The 16,904-nt window shown below is 37.5% G+C and overlaps 1 protein-coding gene across 25 annotated transcripts in view; it reads right to left on the bottom strand.

Moving 5' to 3' along the window:
• Positions 1 to 16,904, bottom strand: part of GPHN (gephyrin) — a 672,536-nt gene that overhangs the window by 54,680 nt on the left and 600,952 nt on the right. For all 25 annotated transcript variants that reach the window (XR_010151161.1, XR_010151162.1, XM_063793562.1 and 22 more), the window contains 4 exons: positions 16,521 to 16,640; positions 14,861 to 14,919; positions 13,612 to 13,765; positions 4,381 to 4,502 (listed from right to left, as the gene is read on the bottom strand). Coding sequence is in view for 23 of the 25 variants with exons in the window: in XM_063793562.1 (XP_063649632.1) it covers positions 4,381 to 4,502; positions 13,612 to 13,765; positions 14,861 to 14,919; positions 16,521 to 16,640 (455 nt within the window). In the remaining 2 variants the exon portion in view is untranslated. The remainder of the gene's footprint in view (positions 1 to 4,380; positions 4,503 to 13,611; positions 13,766 to 14,860; positions 14,920 to 16,520; positions 16,641 to 16,904) is intronic.

Here is a 16,904-nt window from a genome sequence, read left to right as displayed (position 1 = left end):
GGGTATATACCCAGTAATGGGATGGCTGGGTCAAATGGTATTTCTAGTTCTAGATCCCTGAGGAATCGCCACACTGACTTCCACAATGGTTCAACTAGTTTACAGTCCCACCAACAGTGTAAAAGTGTTCCTATTTCTCCACATCCTTTCAAAATCTGGTTCAAATTTCTACTCAATTTACCTGTCTTATCCTTCTACCTGAACCTCTTGTTCATTTCTAATTCTCTAGACACTATTTGTTTCTACTTCTCTACTTTGTGCATTCAGTTTCCTACTTGGATTAACACACTCTCTTTTCCTATCTAAATCCTACTCATTCTTTTAAGTTCTAGCTTGAAACTAGAGGTTTATAAAACTCTGTCTGACCAATCCAGCCCACAGTAGTACACAGGTATACAATATCTTGTCTTTATAATGATAGTAGAGAATTATGGATTGTCAATCTCAGGAAATTTAGATTCCATTTTTATCTCTGCCACTAACTAGTAGTATAATGCTGGGCAAGTTACTTAATATCTCTGGGTTTCAAAATGTGTCTCTTTAAAGAAAAAGACTATAGGAACTCCAACAGTACTGTGTTCCAAACAGTGTGAGAAAACAAGAAATGTATTTTAATATATATATAATGTTTACAAATGAATGATTTTCAAATATAGTTGTTAATTCTCAGGTATTTGAAGCATCCCTCCAGTAATCTTCATAGTACTATTAAATTAACCTTTTAAAATAAAAGGTATAGTAAGCAAAGGCCATTTAGTCCAACTCACTTCAAAGAGCTACAAAGTCTTATTCTTCTATTTTTACTTTGATTGTCAAAATTATGGCAGGTGATAAGAATAAGAGCTGAGAAATAGAATCATATAGAATTTAAAAACCAGACTCAAACCTTTTTTAATGATACAAATAGAGCTGTCACTCTCTACCCTTATCTGTCATAGTTGAGTAAGGTTCTGTGCTTACTGACTTTTTTTTTTTTTTTTTGAGACAGAGTCTCGCTCTGTCACCCAGGCTGGAGTGCAGTGGCACGATGTTGGCTCACTGCAACCCCCACCTCCCACATTCAAGCGATTCCCCTGCCTCAGCCTCCCAAGTAGCTGGGATTATAGGCATGCACCACCATGCCTAGCTAATTTTTGTATTTTTAGTACAGACGGGGGTTTGCCATGTTGGTCAGGCTGGTCTCCAGCTCTTGATCTCAGGTGATCCGCCCGCCTTGGCTTCCCAAAGTGCTGGGATTATAGGCGTGAGCCACTGCACCTCGCCCTTATTGACATTCTTGAGCTATTTCTCTCCCTGCTTTAAACCTAGGGTACAGTTTCTCCCATGACTCTGCTTGTTTCCCTGGAGAGCTTTACCCAGATGCTTCTGTGTGACAATATTTGCTTTCCTTAGCAAATGGCTGAATAGGATGAAGAAGAATGAAGGAGGGTAGCCTTCACAGAATATCAATAGGCTGTAGATTAAATACCTTGTTTTCTTTGCTAAACTCCCAGCACAGATTTCCATTAGAACAATTATAAATTCTTTCCTCCCACATTCCACCTCTGCATTCTACACCATTCACTCTGGACCCCTTCAATATAGCACTCTAAGACTAAGAAAGCCTAGATTTGCATCAGTTTCTTTTTTTTTTAAATTGTTCTCAGTTTGATATAAGGTATTACTATTCAAGAAAAGGGTATACACTAGAGATTTGTACATTCACTGAATTGCCTTAACCTGTTTACAGTTTTGTTGTTCTTTATACTGTTTTCAAAGTATATTTTGGAGTTAAATGCAATATCACCATTATTAGGAAATGTTCACCACAAATTAACAGTGTGGATCCCAGAAAAATATCAGCATACCAACATGTTGGCCTTTCAATGATGTTTTGGCCTTTAGATTACTTCAAGATAATGGCAGTATATACAGTATATTAAGTAACCTCTTTAAAAAAAAAAAGTATAACAGTAAGAGGGAGAATGGGCAGAATTATAGTCCAGAACAAATTAGGGTAAAAACAATTTAAAAGCTCCCTTTTTCCTTATACTATTTCTTAGAGCTCATTAACACACTTAGAGGTAGGGCCAGAGCCATTGGTAGGAGGGAAATAACCCTAAGAATCTGGTGTTTGTTCCATGAAGTTTCAAGCCTGCTTGCCTTATCTTTGTGTTTTCAAACTCTTGGATTTATCACTTCTCTTCTCAGAAGTTGATTTTGGTCTTTGGAAAAGCTGTATCTGGATAGGATAGTTTTTAAGTACTTGTATCTTAAAGGATAGGTTACTGCTAAGGCCCAAATTCAAATAACTGGCTTTTTCCCCCCTTTCCTTCCTGTACACTGGCTTTACTTTCCCTTCTTAGGACAAGGGGCCCTGGAGTCTCGCTTTGTTGCCCAGGCTGGAGTGCAATGGTGCAGTCTCAGCTCACTGCAACCTCCACTTCCCGGGTTCAAGTGATTCTCCTGTGTTAGCCTCCCGAGTAGCTGGGATTACAGGTGCGCACCACTACCCCCAGCTAATTTTCATATTTTTAGTAGAGACGGGGTTTCACCATGTTGGCCAGGCTGGTCTCAAACTCCTGACCTCAGGTGATCCACCTGCCTTGGCCTCCCAAAGTGCTGGGATTACAGGTGTGAGCCACCACTCCTGGCCAAACTTCTTCAGAGCTAAACATCCATGCAAATACAAATGGTGAAGATTTTAAAAAGAATGACATTTGAAAATACACCAGCTTCCACTCCAGTGTCCTCAGAGAAAGAAAAAAAAAATCAGGAGGAAAGAAGAGAACTTCAAAAGGTTAGATGACATAAAAGCTACTACCTTTCAGGTTACTGGCAAGATGCTTGTGTCCAAGGTTTAGACCAGGGGCGTTCAATCTTTTGGCTTTCCTGGGCCACATCAGAAGAAGAATTGTCTTGGGCCACACATAAAATACATTAATGATAGCTAATGAGCTAAAAAAAAAATCGCAAAAAAATCTCATAATGTTTTAAGAAAGTTTATGAATTTGTGTTGGGCTACATTCAAAGCTGTCCTGGGTTGTACGTGGTCCATGGGCCACGGGTTGGAGAAGCTTAGTTTGTTTACTTATTTATTTTTTGAGACAGAGTCTCACTCTGTTTCCCAGGCTGGGGTGCAGTGTTACGATCTCAGCTCACTTCAACCTCCGCCCCCCAGGCTCAAATGATTCTCATGCCTCAGCCTCCCGAGTAGCTGGGATTACAGATATGTACCACCACACCTAGGCAATTTTTCTATTTTGTAGTAGAGATGGGGTTTCTCCATGTTAGTCAGACTTGTCTCCAACTCCTGGCCTCAAGTGATCCACCCGCCTTGGCCTTCCAAAGTGCTGGGATTACAGGCGTGAGCCACTGTGCCTGGCCTGGACAAGCTTAGGTTAGACTATGTCCAGTGTGAGCCTAAGATAAAGTTCATAGCATGCCTTGTCAGATCCTACCTTGTGAATGGTAGGTCAGAACCTCTTCAAAAGCACATCTGAGTTTTGGGAAAGTACTCAACATAAGGGAAGAAGGATCCATGCTTAATGAGGTCTACACAGTGATGAGGTAGTGATAAGAGAGAAAGGGGATTATGGGTGATAGATACATCATGAGTATTTATCACTCAGATCTGTCTCTGAGCCTTGTCTCCATTGGGTTGATATTTGAGTATTACTAAAAGCAGGTGTAGCTCCAGTGAACTGGAAAGGGTGACTTTTGAAAGACAGCCAGGCAGCAGTGTTGCATGATACTAGGATGTTTAGAAAGTGTAGACTTGCTTTTGATCACACATGAGACAGCACTGGAGATTCACAGAAATACTTAGAAAACTTAGCAGAGGGCTGAGTTAATTCAGTAGATGGGGGTAATAGGCTCTTAAAAATTGAGTAATTATAGTCATTGTGCTTCCCTTTGTACTTTCAAGTAGGTAAAGCCTGGAGAAACAGGTTACATAAAGACACAAAAATCAATATAGAAGTCCTAGAAAAAAATTGTACTTAAATTTCAAAGAATTAGGTAGTGCTAATTTTGACAATCTCTCTTTCTCTTCTTACCTATGCTTTTCTTGTCTTTCTTGAAAGAAGTAAAAATGTGAATCAGAATAATGCCATCACTGTTAGCTCCATTGGGATAAAACCAAAACTATTACAAAAACATCCTTTGAAACCTAACATACTACAGGAAAGTAAAGTATTTCTCTTGTTTTCAGAGACATTCCAAGAAATCTTTATCTCTAAAGGACATAGATACCTCAATATTCTTTGGCTTCTGAAGAATGAGATAAGTGAAAATTATGACATTAAATTTCTGTCTCTTTAGCAGCAACTCCACCTAATGAGTATCCAAAAACTCGTATTTGTACAATACAAACTTTTCAGAATGACATCAAATACTTACTTGTCTCCTACAATACCCAAGTTGATCGTGGGGTAACCATGTTCCTGAATTGTTGCTAGAAGAGTTGAACGATTGCTGTCTCGAATCTTCCCTGGTAAGAGGTCATCTTCAGGATTTAGCAGCTACAAAGCCAAAAAACCACCACAAATTATTCTATTAGGTTAATGTTGCATATTTCTAATGAAAAAAAAAATCTACTAAACTGAGTTTAGCATATCTAGCACCTACAATGGTATCTGGCATTTTGAAGGTGAATGCCCAAAGGATCTTTAAATACATATTGAAAGTATAGGAGGATGAGAAAATGTTCCTATGGAAGTCAAAAAACACTCTGAAATTTCACTGGTGATTGAACTGCATGCAAAATATCCCACCAGGTTGGGCTCCAATTTGATAATAATGCTCTGGAGATACTGGCCAAACTAAATAAAACAATTACCTTTTTTTTCTCCCAATATTATTTTCCAATTTGTCTTCCATTGGGAATATTTGAGGTATAGATTGTGTGACATGATATCCTTAAGTCTGAACAGAATAATAGTTTATCTTTTCTTTCAAACTTTTTTGTCTCTTTTCTGAAGTGGGGTCAACAGTATCAAAGAAGCTAAGCTTATGTGAAGGAGAGGAAGACAGATGTTTTGTCTCTGATACTAGCAAACTTAAGTAATACTTAGCTACATGTATGCACAATTCCATTATTCTGAACTGAATTAATCTTTAGAGATTTAATATCTACTATGTCTACGAAGAAAATTAACGAAGCTTATTCTACCTTAGGATGTTCCAATGAGGTAGTCAGATTGTAGAGTAGGAAGAGCTTTGGATTCCAACAGGGTTCAAATTCAAGTTGACAAAATTCTTTGTCTTAATTTTCTCATTTATAAAATATAGTAATAATAACTACCTTGCAAGGTAATTGTTAGGAGTGAGATAATGAACATTCAGTTTATGCAGATAAATGTACAATAAATGTGATTCTCTTTCCTTTCTTTATGACATATGACATCAAAGGATCACCTACTTTCCTCCCAATTGTTCTCATATTGTTACCCCTAGATGCTAGTACAGATGACATCAGTTTATAATGTGAACATAGACTATTAGATTATAAAATACCTAAGAGTAGGGGGTCCTTCACATACACAGACACATTCTTACAACAATTTATGTATCAGTTTTAAGATATGCTTTGATTTCAGAAATTATAAAGTAAAAAAAAAAGTACTTACTTGAAGTGAGAAAACCTGGACTATTATTTTAGGAGGTTAAAGGCAAGCCTGCACATTTAAGATGTTTTAGCTACTAATATGGCCAACACCAGAGCTTATTATATGAATTCTCCCAGACAATAACCACAAGTCCTAATCTTCCTTCAGACTCATTAGTGATAGTATGTGGCCAGATTTTTGACTTTATATTGGAAAAGTAGTAGCTTTGCAACCAACTGTCCCCTTACAATAGGCTACAGAAAAACTGTGACCATCTTATTCAGTGTCACCAGGGAGTCTTCCCTTCGAATACTTACTAATTTAACTTAATCAGATGCCATGTGACATTGTAACCCACTTTCATTCTTAGTCCCTGGCAGTACTTGGAAAATTGCTACTGCAATGCTAACATAGATTAATTTTCTGATCTTAATTAACACAGTTATTAAAGTGATTATAATTTTATAAGGGGCAAGGCTTGCAGCTCTTTAACTCCATTAATCAAACTAGTTGCTTTAGAAAGAAAAATGTGTGATTATATCATTTTTTTCAAAGCAGGGTATTGACCACGAACTAAGTAAGATTCCTCTGTTATCAGGGTGTTTTCTTTGCTATTTATGTTCCTCTCTGTTATTTTGCTGCAAACAGTTCCAGAAATAACGGAAAATTAGAGATCACTGGAGAACCCATTATTTGTCTGTAAAACTGACATAACGAAAAAATAGCTAGTTAAATGAGGGTGTGGGATTTACAGTGTATTTTAAATAATTTCAAATAAAACAATACAGAATTAAATGGAAGAGTATAAGGCTAAATATACTAGAATAAACTCACAATTTTTCCTTTTAAAACTGAATCTTATTTTCTGTTATACTTCCAGTTATCTTGGGAATGATGTCTGAAATTTATTACAGTTTCAAAAGAAAAAAATATGAGGTAAAACAAAACATAACCCATCATCTCCATATCAAGTCACCAAGTTCAATTTCCCATTTTTGGTATTATCAATGGTACCACTATCTTCCCACCTTTTTTTTTGAGATGGAGTCTTATTCTGTTGCACAGGCTGGAATGCAGTGGCGCAATCTCAGCTCACTGCAACCTCCACCCCCTGGGTTCAAGTGATCTTCCTACCACAGCTTCCTATCTGGGACTACAGGCGCACACTACCATGCCTGGCTAATGTTTGCATTTTTAGTAGAGACGGGGGTTTGCCATGTTGGCCAGGCTGGTCTTGAACTCCTGACCCCAAGTGATTCACCTGCCTCAGCCTCCCAAAGTGCTTGGATTAGAGGTGTGAGCCACCATACCTGGCCACTATCTTCCCACTTTTTAAACATTAAACTTTTTTGTTGTTGTTTGTTTTTGTTTTTGAGACAGCATCAAGCTCTTGTTGCCCAGGCTGGAGTGCAATGGCGTGATCTCGGCTCACTGCAACCTCTGCCTCGTGGGTTCAAGCGAGTCTCCTGCCTCAGCCTCCTGAGTAGCTGGGATTACAGGCATGCGCCACCATGCCCGGCTAATTTTGTATTTTTAGTAGAGATGGTGTTTCTCTACTGTTGGTCAGGCTGGTCTCAAACTCCTGACCTCAGGTGATCCGCCCGCCTCGGCCTCCCAAAGTGCTGGGATTACAGGCGTGAGCCACTGCGCCTGGCCTAAACATTTAACTTTGTTTTCCCCTTTGTAGCCCACTCTTCCCAAAAGCCTCAATCATTAAGAATATTCTAATCCATCTCTTCCTTGACCCTACATTTTCATTCACTCTTTTACTACCTCCCAAAATAATTCTAGGCATTCATTACATTATGTCTGAATTTCTGTGAAAGCCTTATAATTGGCTGCCTTGCCTATAAACTATTTCCTTCTGAGAAATAAAACAGAAACATCAACTTGCAAAACTATACCATTATTTGCATAACAGCTAAACTGTACCAAACCAGGACATGTAACTTGAAATAAATTGTTTTTAACACAAGCTTGTTCAGATCCATATACTTTAAGATAAGATCATGGACAACTTGTTTTAACAGTAGTTCCACATGGATTCATATGCTCTGAAGATAAGACTGATTGTGATCCACCAATTCACCTATTTTACAAATTCCGACCAATCTCTGCTCGGACTTTGCTTAATAACTTCTACCTTAAAACTATCCCATGGCCAACCCTAGTCCTCAAAATCCTATAAATACCCTCATAAAAATCTTATGACTTCCCAGTTGTGAAACACCACTGAGACTCTGTTGAAGGGTAGCAGAATATACTACCCCAAAATATGCCAGCGTAACAAATATTTTTTAGCCGAAGGCACTTGAGAAGAAAAATACAAGAAACGCTCTCTGCTTTTCTCCTGTTTGCCTAAAAGTAGGACATAAATTAAGAAAGGTAACTCCCCCCGCGACCCCTGGAGGGATAAATTTTTTTTTTTTTGAGACGGAGTCTCGCTCTGTCGCCCAGGCTGTAGTGAGTGCAGTGGCGCGATCTCGGCTCACTGCAAGCTCCGCCTCCCGGGTTCACGCCATTCTCCTGCCTCAGCCTCCCGAGTAGCTGGGATTACAGGCCCCCGCCACCACACCCGGCTAATTTTTTTGTATTTTTAGTAGAGTAGGGGTTTCACCGTGTGTTAGCCAAGATGGTCTCAATTTCCTGACCTTGTGATCCACCCGCCTAGGCTTCCCAAAGTGCTTGAATTACAGGCGTGAGCCACCGCGCCTGGCCCGAGGGATAAATCTTTGGACACTTATCAGCCTGCAGATGGCGCCAGAGGAATTTATATATCAAACTTTATTAACTAGCCTTTAATCTGTCATTAGTTTCCCATATATTTGCCTTCCCACAAATTGCCGGCCCTAGAGACTCAAGGTCCTTTTCCTTTGTCTCATCACTTCTCTAAGAATGTACTGTTCTTTGCTGAAGATGCTATTTAAGCCAGACTTCTCAGCCATCACTTTAGGAGTTAATAATTTTCCCTTGGGTATGTCCCATATATACACGAGGTATACATGTTAACTAACTTCTCTTTTTTTCTTGTTAATCTATCGTTTATAGAGGTCCCAGGTAAGAACTCACAAGGGTAGAGGAAAAATTATTTTTCCCTCCCCAACATTGTCAAGTTGATGTTTTCTTTTTCTCAGAAACTTTAATATAACCATTTTGTATGATCAACAGGTTTCCCTGGTGGTCTTTGTATTAGGATTTTGGTATTATGAAAATCCTACCAAGACTTAGGCAGGAACTCTTGCCACCAGTTATATTATTGGTTATACTGTATTTCAGTGAGGTCTCTTCTGCCTTTTTGCTTGGGCGGATTCCTTGTCTATGATGCTTAGATTAACTCCAGCCCTTGTTTTGAGGTCTGATCGTTTTTTTGCTGAACTCCCAAAGACAGCTGATATTGTTTTTGTTATAAGTATAAGGTTTCCAGAATTGTTTGGTTATCTGATTGGATTTATACTAATTTTTGTTTTTCTTAGTAAAGATTTGAAACTGGCCATCCTATCTGTCAGTTGGCCACATTGTTGTGTGCCTATACGAACTTTTCTTAGTTTTGTCTATGAGAAACTGGCTTTGGGAGAGATTTCCTCTCTACCCATTCTAGCTTGTTAGGTTTCAGGGTTAGCTGCCAGGGGTTCAACCTTTACTGTTGAGGACTTTAGGTACAATATTTAAGTGCTATTTTTCCCTTTTGAATGACCAGTAGCTAATGAATTCATGGGTTCATTTAATAATAAACTTGCACTATCTCCAGGCATAACTCTGGCTTCTGTTTTCTCTTTCACACATTTATCTTTCTAAAAAGCATAATTTCATCAAGGACAACCTGGAATTGCAGTGGTCATTTTGAAGTACTTTTGATATGACTACAATTATTCACTTGAAAGTACTTTTAAAGACTTAATTAATCCTATAGTCTTGATGGAATTATCAAGTGCCCAAGATACTATTTGAACTGGTTGTAATGACTTCCTTTCTTTCTCATGTATTGAAATGGGTTTGCTTGCATTTAAGGCTTTCCCACTCTTTGCAAAGAGAAGGTGATTTGACTTTTATAGTGGTCAGTAACTCTTTACATATTTGTGGTAATCATCTCACTTTCTTTCTCTGTCTTCTAGAAAACTTAATCTATTAATTGATCAAAACTCAATTCTTGTTATTATGGATACACCCAGATAGTTCAGATACATAGGTCTAACACAAAAAGAGGGAGAAAAGTCAATGAGCTCTCATGAAGAATGTTCCTGTTCCAAATAGCTTTTAATAAAACTCTGGGGAAAAAAAGGTTTAACTGATAGTTAAGCTAATTGCCTGGCTTACTAGGTTACAAGATAAGAAGGGAAGAGAAACATTTAGATCTTTTAAACATAATTTAAGGAGTCTTTAAGAATTTGGTTTAGAAATACAGAGGTTTACAAATTGTACTAGAAAATAATTAATATAATATTTCCATTAAGATGACTCTGGACAGATTTGATTGGCTTAATAATTTTGGCTTAAAACCTGTCCTGTGTAGTGGCTATGGTAGCATAAGCCTGTAGTCTCAGCTACTTGGGAAGCTGAGGTGGGAGGATCACTTGAGCTTAGGAGTTTAAGGCCAGTCTGGGCAAAATGGTGAGACTCTTTCTTTCTTTTTTGGATTATGAATGAGTTTTCTTTTTCTATTTTTTAAACATTTTTCATTTCAATAGATTTTTGGGGAACAGGTGGTATCTGGTTACATGAATAATTTATTTAGTGGTAATTAGTGAGATTTTGGTGCACCCATCTCCTAAGCAGTCCTGCCCTGCCCTCCCCTCCTTTCCTTATTTCTTTTCTTTTCTCTCTTTTCTTTTTGCTTCCCCTTCCCCTTTTTCTTTTCCTTCTGTTTCTTTCTTTCTTTTTCTTTCTTTCTTTCTTTCTTTCTTTTCTTTTCTTTCTTTTTCTTTTCTTTCTTTGTCTCACTCTGTTTCCCAGGCTGTAGTACAGTGGAATGGTCATTGCGCACTGTAACCTCTGCCTCAGCCTCCTGAGTAGCAGACACTACAGGGGCATAGCATCATGCCTAGCTTGTATTTTTTGTAGAGACAGAGTTTTGCCATGTTGCCCAGGCTGGTCTCAAACTCCTAGCCTCAAGTGATCTACCCATCTCGGCCTCCCAAAGTGCTGGGATTACAGACATGAATCACCACAGGTTGCATATCTAAATTTTAATATGCACAGTTTGTTGAAATCAACGAATACAGAAATCAGCTATTCCATGTTAGCTATAGTTGATAACTCTATAACCCCAATTTTGAAATAATTTGCTGGTCCTTAACAAGCTCATACAGTAATAAAATACTGGGGCAAGTTTTAGAGTATACATAGACATCTTGTACGGCACTCTTTGGGTTGCCAAGGCAACTGTCCTGCTTACCAATATGTCATATGAGATTCAAGAAGTGGACATATGTGAAACCATATATATCTTTTTTTTTTTTTTGAGATGGAGTCTCTCTCTCTCTCACCCAGGCTGGAGTGCCGTGGCACGATCTCAGCTCACTGCAACCTCCGCCTCCCGGGTTCAAGCAATTCTTCTGCCTCAGCCTCCCAAGTAGTTGTGACTACAGGCATGTGCCATCACACCCAGCTAATTTTTTTGTATTTTTAGTACAGACAGGGTTTCACCATGTTGGTCAGTCTGGTCTCGAACTCCTGACCTCAAGCGATCCTCCCGCCTTGGCCTCCCAAAGTGCTGGGATTACAGGCGTGAGCAACCATGCCCGGCCTGAAACCATATGTATCAAAGGAAACTAAAACCAATAATTAAGGAAAGTTTGTACTGTGACTGGGTAAATTATGGCCTTGCTACATTAAGTGCAATTTCTTTTGCCCTCTCTGAAAATAGGTAATTTTTTTTTTGCTATTGTTTTCTAGGTATCTGAGAATTTCAAGCCTTCAGGAGAGATAATATGCTTTATTTATCTCTCTTTTTTTTATCACCAATTTCCAGTAAAGTGCCTGGCACAGAGGTACCCAATTATCTGCTGAACAAAACTAAACTATATGATCATAGAGTCATAATAAAAACTAACTTTGAATAAGAGAAAGGGAGGAATGTTGAGCTATATGGAACCAGAGATAATATAATTTAGAAGCATTATTCTCTTGGAAAACTGTGGTATAGTTTAGTATAGCAGGCCTGTTAAAGTAGGGGAATAAGTCATGTAGAATTAGTCAAAGCTTCTTCAAGAGTAATAAGCTCTGTGGGGGCAGGGAACTAAGACTACAAACTCTTCCCTAGATTTCATGATATAATACCATCTCTATTCTCACCCCATTACCTTAGCCTACTTCCAGTAAATAGTTTTAATTGAGTGTAAAAGGTAGCTTAAACAAAACACTAACAATATACTCTGTGGATAATTGAGAGGATGAGTCCAGACCTACAAAAGCATGAGAGAGAAATATAAGCAATATCGCTTAAACAGAGTTTCCTATCAACTAAATAGTTATTATGAGTGTGTTAATTCTTATTTTACTTTATTTTGAGATAGGGTCTCACTCTGTCACCCAGGCTAAAGTGCAGTAGTGCCATCATAGCTCACTGCAGCCTTGAATTCTTGAGCTCAAGTGATCCTCCCACCTCAGCCTCCCCAGTAGCTAGGACTATAGGCATGTGCTACCATGCATAGCTATTTTTAATTTTTTAGTAGAGGAAGGGTCCCGCTATGTTGCCCAGGCTGGTTTTGAACTCCTAGCCTCAATTGATCCCCCTGCTTCAGCCTCCCTAAATGCTGGGATTACAGGAATAAGCCACCATGCCTGGTCCATGAGTGTGCTACTGTTTAGCTTTCTCAAACTCCATGAACTTACTTGTTGCACAAAGCATGTAAGTAAATCATAAAAAAGAATAGTTCATTGAGTCAACCAGTTTAACAAAAATTTATTTCTGATGCTATATATAGTGTTATTTGGTTCTAAGGATATTAAAATCATTACTATGTAGATCAAATTGAAAAGAATGTTTTTTGTCAATCAATAGTTTTTGGAAATGACTAGTGCATATATACTGGGAAGTAAGCACATCTGGAATGTTGATTTAGCTATCTATTTGCAAAATAAAACAGTCTATTCTTTTGCTTTAACCAAAAGGACTATAAGGTCATAAAAAGACCTCTGAAAATTTTCATTTCCAAGACTTCAAGAAATTAAAAATAATGATGGGTTTATTTTCAGAACAAAGAGATTTTTAAAAAATCCCGCTAATCTTTTCTTTAATAGTAAGGTCAAAGGAATTATTAATACTTTAAAAAATCTCAATAGTTTCTGATTCTTTTATAAGGTTTTGAGTTTCCAGCAGATTCACTTTTTAGTATTCTCCATTTGACCTTGGAGCTTCTGACTGAAGTTTTGCACAACCTAAGCAAAACAGGCAATAGGAAGTTTTTCAAGAGTTCTCAGAAAGAGATGGACTAAATTCTCTTTTCTAAATCAGGAATGAAATGACATTTTGACCCATTCTAAATATCATGCCACTAGAGATGCTATCTTTAGGGAGAGAGAGAGAAAAAAAAAACCTGATTATCAAATCCCTCTTGGTGATTAAAGATCAAATGGAACTTTTCACAAGAAGTGCTAGCCATGATGTCCTGATTCATTGATACTTCCCACACAGAAGTAGCTCATCATTTCAGCAGCAGGATGGGCACAATTCATTGTCTAAACAGAAACAGTACTGAGTTTGTATAGTTTAATATCTATAGCTAGCAGCTAAAGTTTTTTTGCTTATGTGTACTGACTTTGTGGAAAGGCCATTGGTTATAATATTTCATTCTAATAGAAGAGAACATTTCATAATACATAATTTTTACTAGTTCTTCTTTGTTCTCATATTCTGAACTTGAAACTATCCTAAAGCCAATTTATTGTTTCCCTGTTATAAGAATGTGGATCCACTGGTATGATCTATAATCTACAACATTCTATTTACAACACAGAACATATGTCAGAAATACCTTTATCTTACGGGCCCTCTCCCCACTCCCTCCATTTTTATTTTTAATACCTCATTCCCTGTTGACATGACTGCAACCACTGGAAACTTATTAACTTCAACCTCTGTGACACCTACAGTTGCCAGAAGACCAATCTCTGAGGGGCCCATGTGGGTTCCTTTGGCCAAAACACATTCCCCTCTTTTAATGTCATGGCCGATGGGTCTGAAAGTCAAAGCAGAACCATAAGCAGTGTGATTAGAGAACAACATTTTCTCAACTCAGAGGGAAACTTTAGTGTCAAAAAAGGACATTCAAGAAGACAAAAAAGTCTAGAAATAAAGTAGTAGGAAAATAATGAATTGAAGGGATTCTAAAAATCCTATGCTTTTTTAATTTTAAAAGTTAAATCACACAACAGAAAACAGAAATAGGATTTGAATATATTACTGCTAAAGAAAAACATGTTACTTCATATTTGAAATTTTTTTTTCCTGAGTACCTGTGAATAAAATTACTTTACAAATTGTTTTGTGTTACATTATAGTAAAAATACCAATTGTAAACTTTGATAAGGCAAGAATTTGTATGGCAATATCTAGCGGCATTAATGATAAGAGGTCCACAGCTGGCTAGCTTTGTCAAGGAGAATAATGCTAATGAGGTTACAGTCATAGAGGTAATTTCCATATGGACCACTTAGGTTGGTCCTGATCTGTGGCTACTGAGGTACATTAACCTTGGTGTGCTGCCATAGGGATGGGAGAAGTGTAGCTTCATTACAAAGGGATGTTCAGCAAATTAGTATTAATGGAATCAGGGTAAACATATTCCATTTTAAGAAAAATAATTTAAGGTATATGCACTATTTATCATAGCAAATAGCCTCATCTTTGTATATAACAAGGAACAGATTATTCCATTATTATTGGTAGTCACTAGAGCATATGCTATTAGTTAATTGTGTAAATACCCAATTCTGGTATTATCTGAGTTGATACCAAATTCCAGATTATTTAGGGATGGGATTGAGTAATTCTGGATTATCTAGGAGTAGAATTAACTGTAGAATATGTAGGCTCATGACTTTACCTCTTTCTCATCTTGCTTTTGACTAACTTGCCTTTACCATCTTCATTAAAAAGTAGGCAGGGCAGATATGTGATACAGAATTCATAACATTCATTTTGCTTTTTGTTAAAGCCCTGAAAATTAATGGCTAACTGACATTGCTGCAGATTTATAGTAGCCAGGGTTTCCTGAGTAAATGATCATGTAGAAACAAAAGTAGGCTATATATTCTATGTGTTTTGAAGTTACCTGATATCTTGGCCTGGCCGAGCTTGCACCAGAATTCGCACTTCAAGTTCTTCAGTGCCCTATAATAAGAGCCGGTCATGTAATTTCAAACAGAATTTCTGAGCAGTAGAATTTAGTTCCTCCGATACTTTTACCATCAGATAGGCCCAGGATATATACAAATATAGACAAAAAGAAAACTATTTGCTACACCCTTTGAAAACACTGAATTTCTAACACAGGTTCCTGAAAAATTAGAAGGTTTGGTGCCAATAAATAAAAAATTTTTTTTCTCCAATTTTTATGCTTTTAAAAAAGTACCAATTCAAATATTAAATCTTGTTTATAAGATTTAATATTTGAACTAATACATTATATAGAATTTGTTTATATATTTTTATATACATATGTAGGTGGCTACCCTAATAAAGTGAACGTGCGTGGAGGTAATATCTTCCTTCTTTTCCCATGAATCATAGGTTCAATACCATGCCAAGGTTACCAAATACTTGCAGAAATTTCAGTAAAGGACTTATAGTTTGCCTGGTAGTAGATTTCTGTCCATTAATTGCAGTAATCAATTTTACATTTATGGGCTGTGAATAATATTGTGACATTGGAACTGTGTCTTGTCATCTGGCAGAGTCTGTGGATGTATGTGTTCTGGAATTCAGTGCTCTGCTGGCTTCCCTGATGCCAATAAATCTGCTTAGGCAGTTTTAACAGCAGGCAATGTGATCTCTTTGCCAAGGGTTGAATTTTATAAGCCTTACATATGGAAAGGTGATTAAAAAGAAAATCTCCAGATCAGGGAAAGTGTCTGTCTCTTGGCATGGCCAATTTTACTATCTACTCGGCTTGGGAGAATATATGTTTATTTTTCACCTCAGCTTTAAAATATATCTTTACTTTCTTCACAAAACAAGTAAGAGAGCTGATTATTAAAACCTCAGTTGAATCTATTCTACTTTTATTACTGGCTTATACTCTGGTTTCAATAACCTGCCACTATTTTCAGTGAGATAAAGGCTTGCTTAGGTCCAAAAAGATTCCAGCATCTTTTACTTGAGGCAATGGAGGGAGAACTGACATACACTTAATATTTCCAGGCTGTCATTTGGTGGCACAGCTTTTTCCAGACTTACAGAAAACCAGAGGTGAAAGGGTCATTTGGTTCAAATGCTTGGCTTAGTGTAATATTCAAGAACTTGCCCAAGTGCTCTTTGTTAAATTCTTCTCTAGTAAATTCTGATTTCATGAACTCCTTGACATTTTATCAGAAGCTAGCCTCAATGGCAAATTTCTCAGCTGGAAGGTATGTCAACCATTAATATCTCTGCTCTGGAAGGTATGTCAACCATTAATATCTCTGCATTTCTTTCTTGAGGCACTTTCTTTTGTTGTTTGCATGTGAAACTGCTTGAGTCAAATATGATTCAAATTCTGCTATAACAGCAATGATCATAGAAACCCCTCCTGTAACAACAGATTTTCAAGATTAAGGAAATTTCTTATTTACTGGAGACTCATATACTACAATATAAGATCCCACCATAAGCAAAAACAAAACAAAACTAAACAACCCAAAAAACTGGGTTAATCTCACAAACACTGCAGAAAATGGTTGTGACATAATACTGCCATAGGAACAACAGCGCAGTAAGACTTGGTGATGACGTACATCATCTGATTCCCTGATAAGTTCGGTATCTTCCACTTGTACTACTGCATCAGCACCGCAGGGTATTGGAGCACCTGTTGTAACCCGCATGACTTGTCCTGGCATTACTGTCTGAGTTGGCTGGAAATAAAGATGAAAAAGACAGTTGATGTACTTTGCTGCTGCAAAGGAAAAGTCTGCAGAGGATGTTAATTTTTTTAATATTAAAAAATAAACCATAAAAGAAAGTCTTACAGTCTTATTCATTTTGGGCCAGTGTAATAAAAGCTATCCACAAACAGGTGCACTCACACTAAAGGGGCTTTAGGTTAATTTAAGCAGATTTTATGTGTACTTTAAGGTAATGACTATTCGGTGTCTTGGTGCTCTGCTTTACTTTTGAAG

This window comes from Pan troglodytes, chromosome 15 (assembly GCF_028858775.2).
Source record: "Pan troglodytes isolate AG18354 chromosome 15, NHGRI_mPanTro3-v2.0_pri, whole genome shotgun sequence".
In the NCBI taxonomy this organism is placed as follows: Eukaryota; Metazoa; Chordata; class Mammalia; order Primates; family Hominidae; genus Pan; species Pan troglodytes.
The sequence above is the reverse complement of the archived record's forward strand: the minus strand, read 5'-3'. Positions and strand labels throughout refer to the sequence as shown.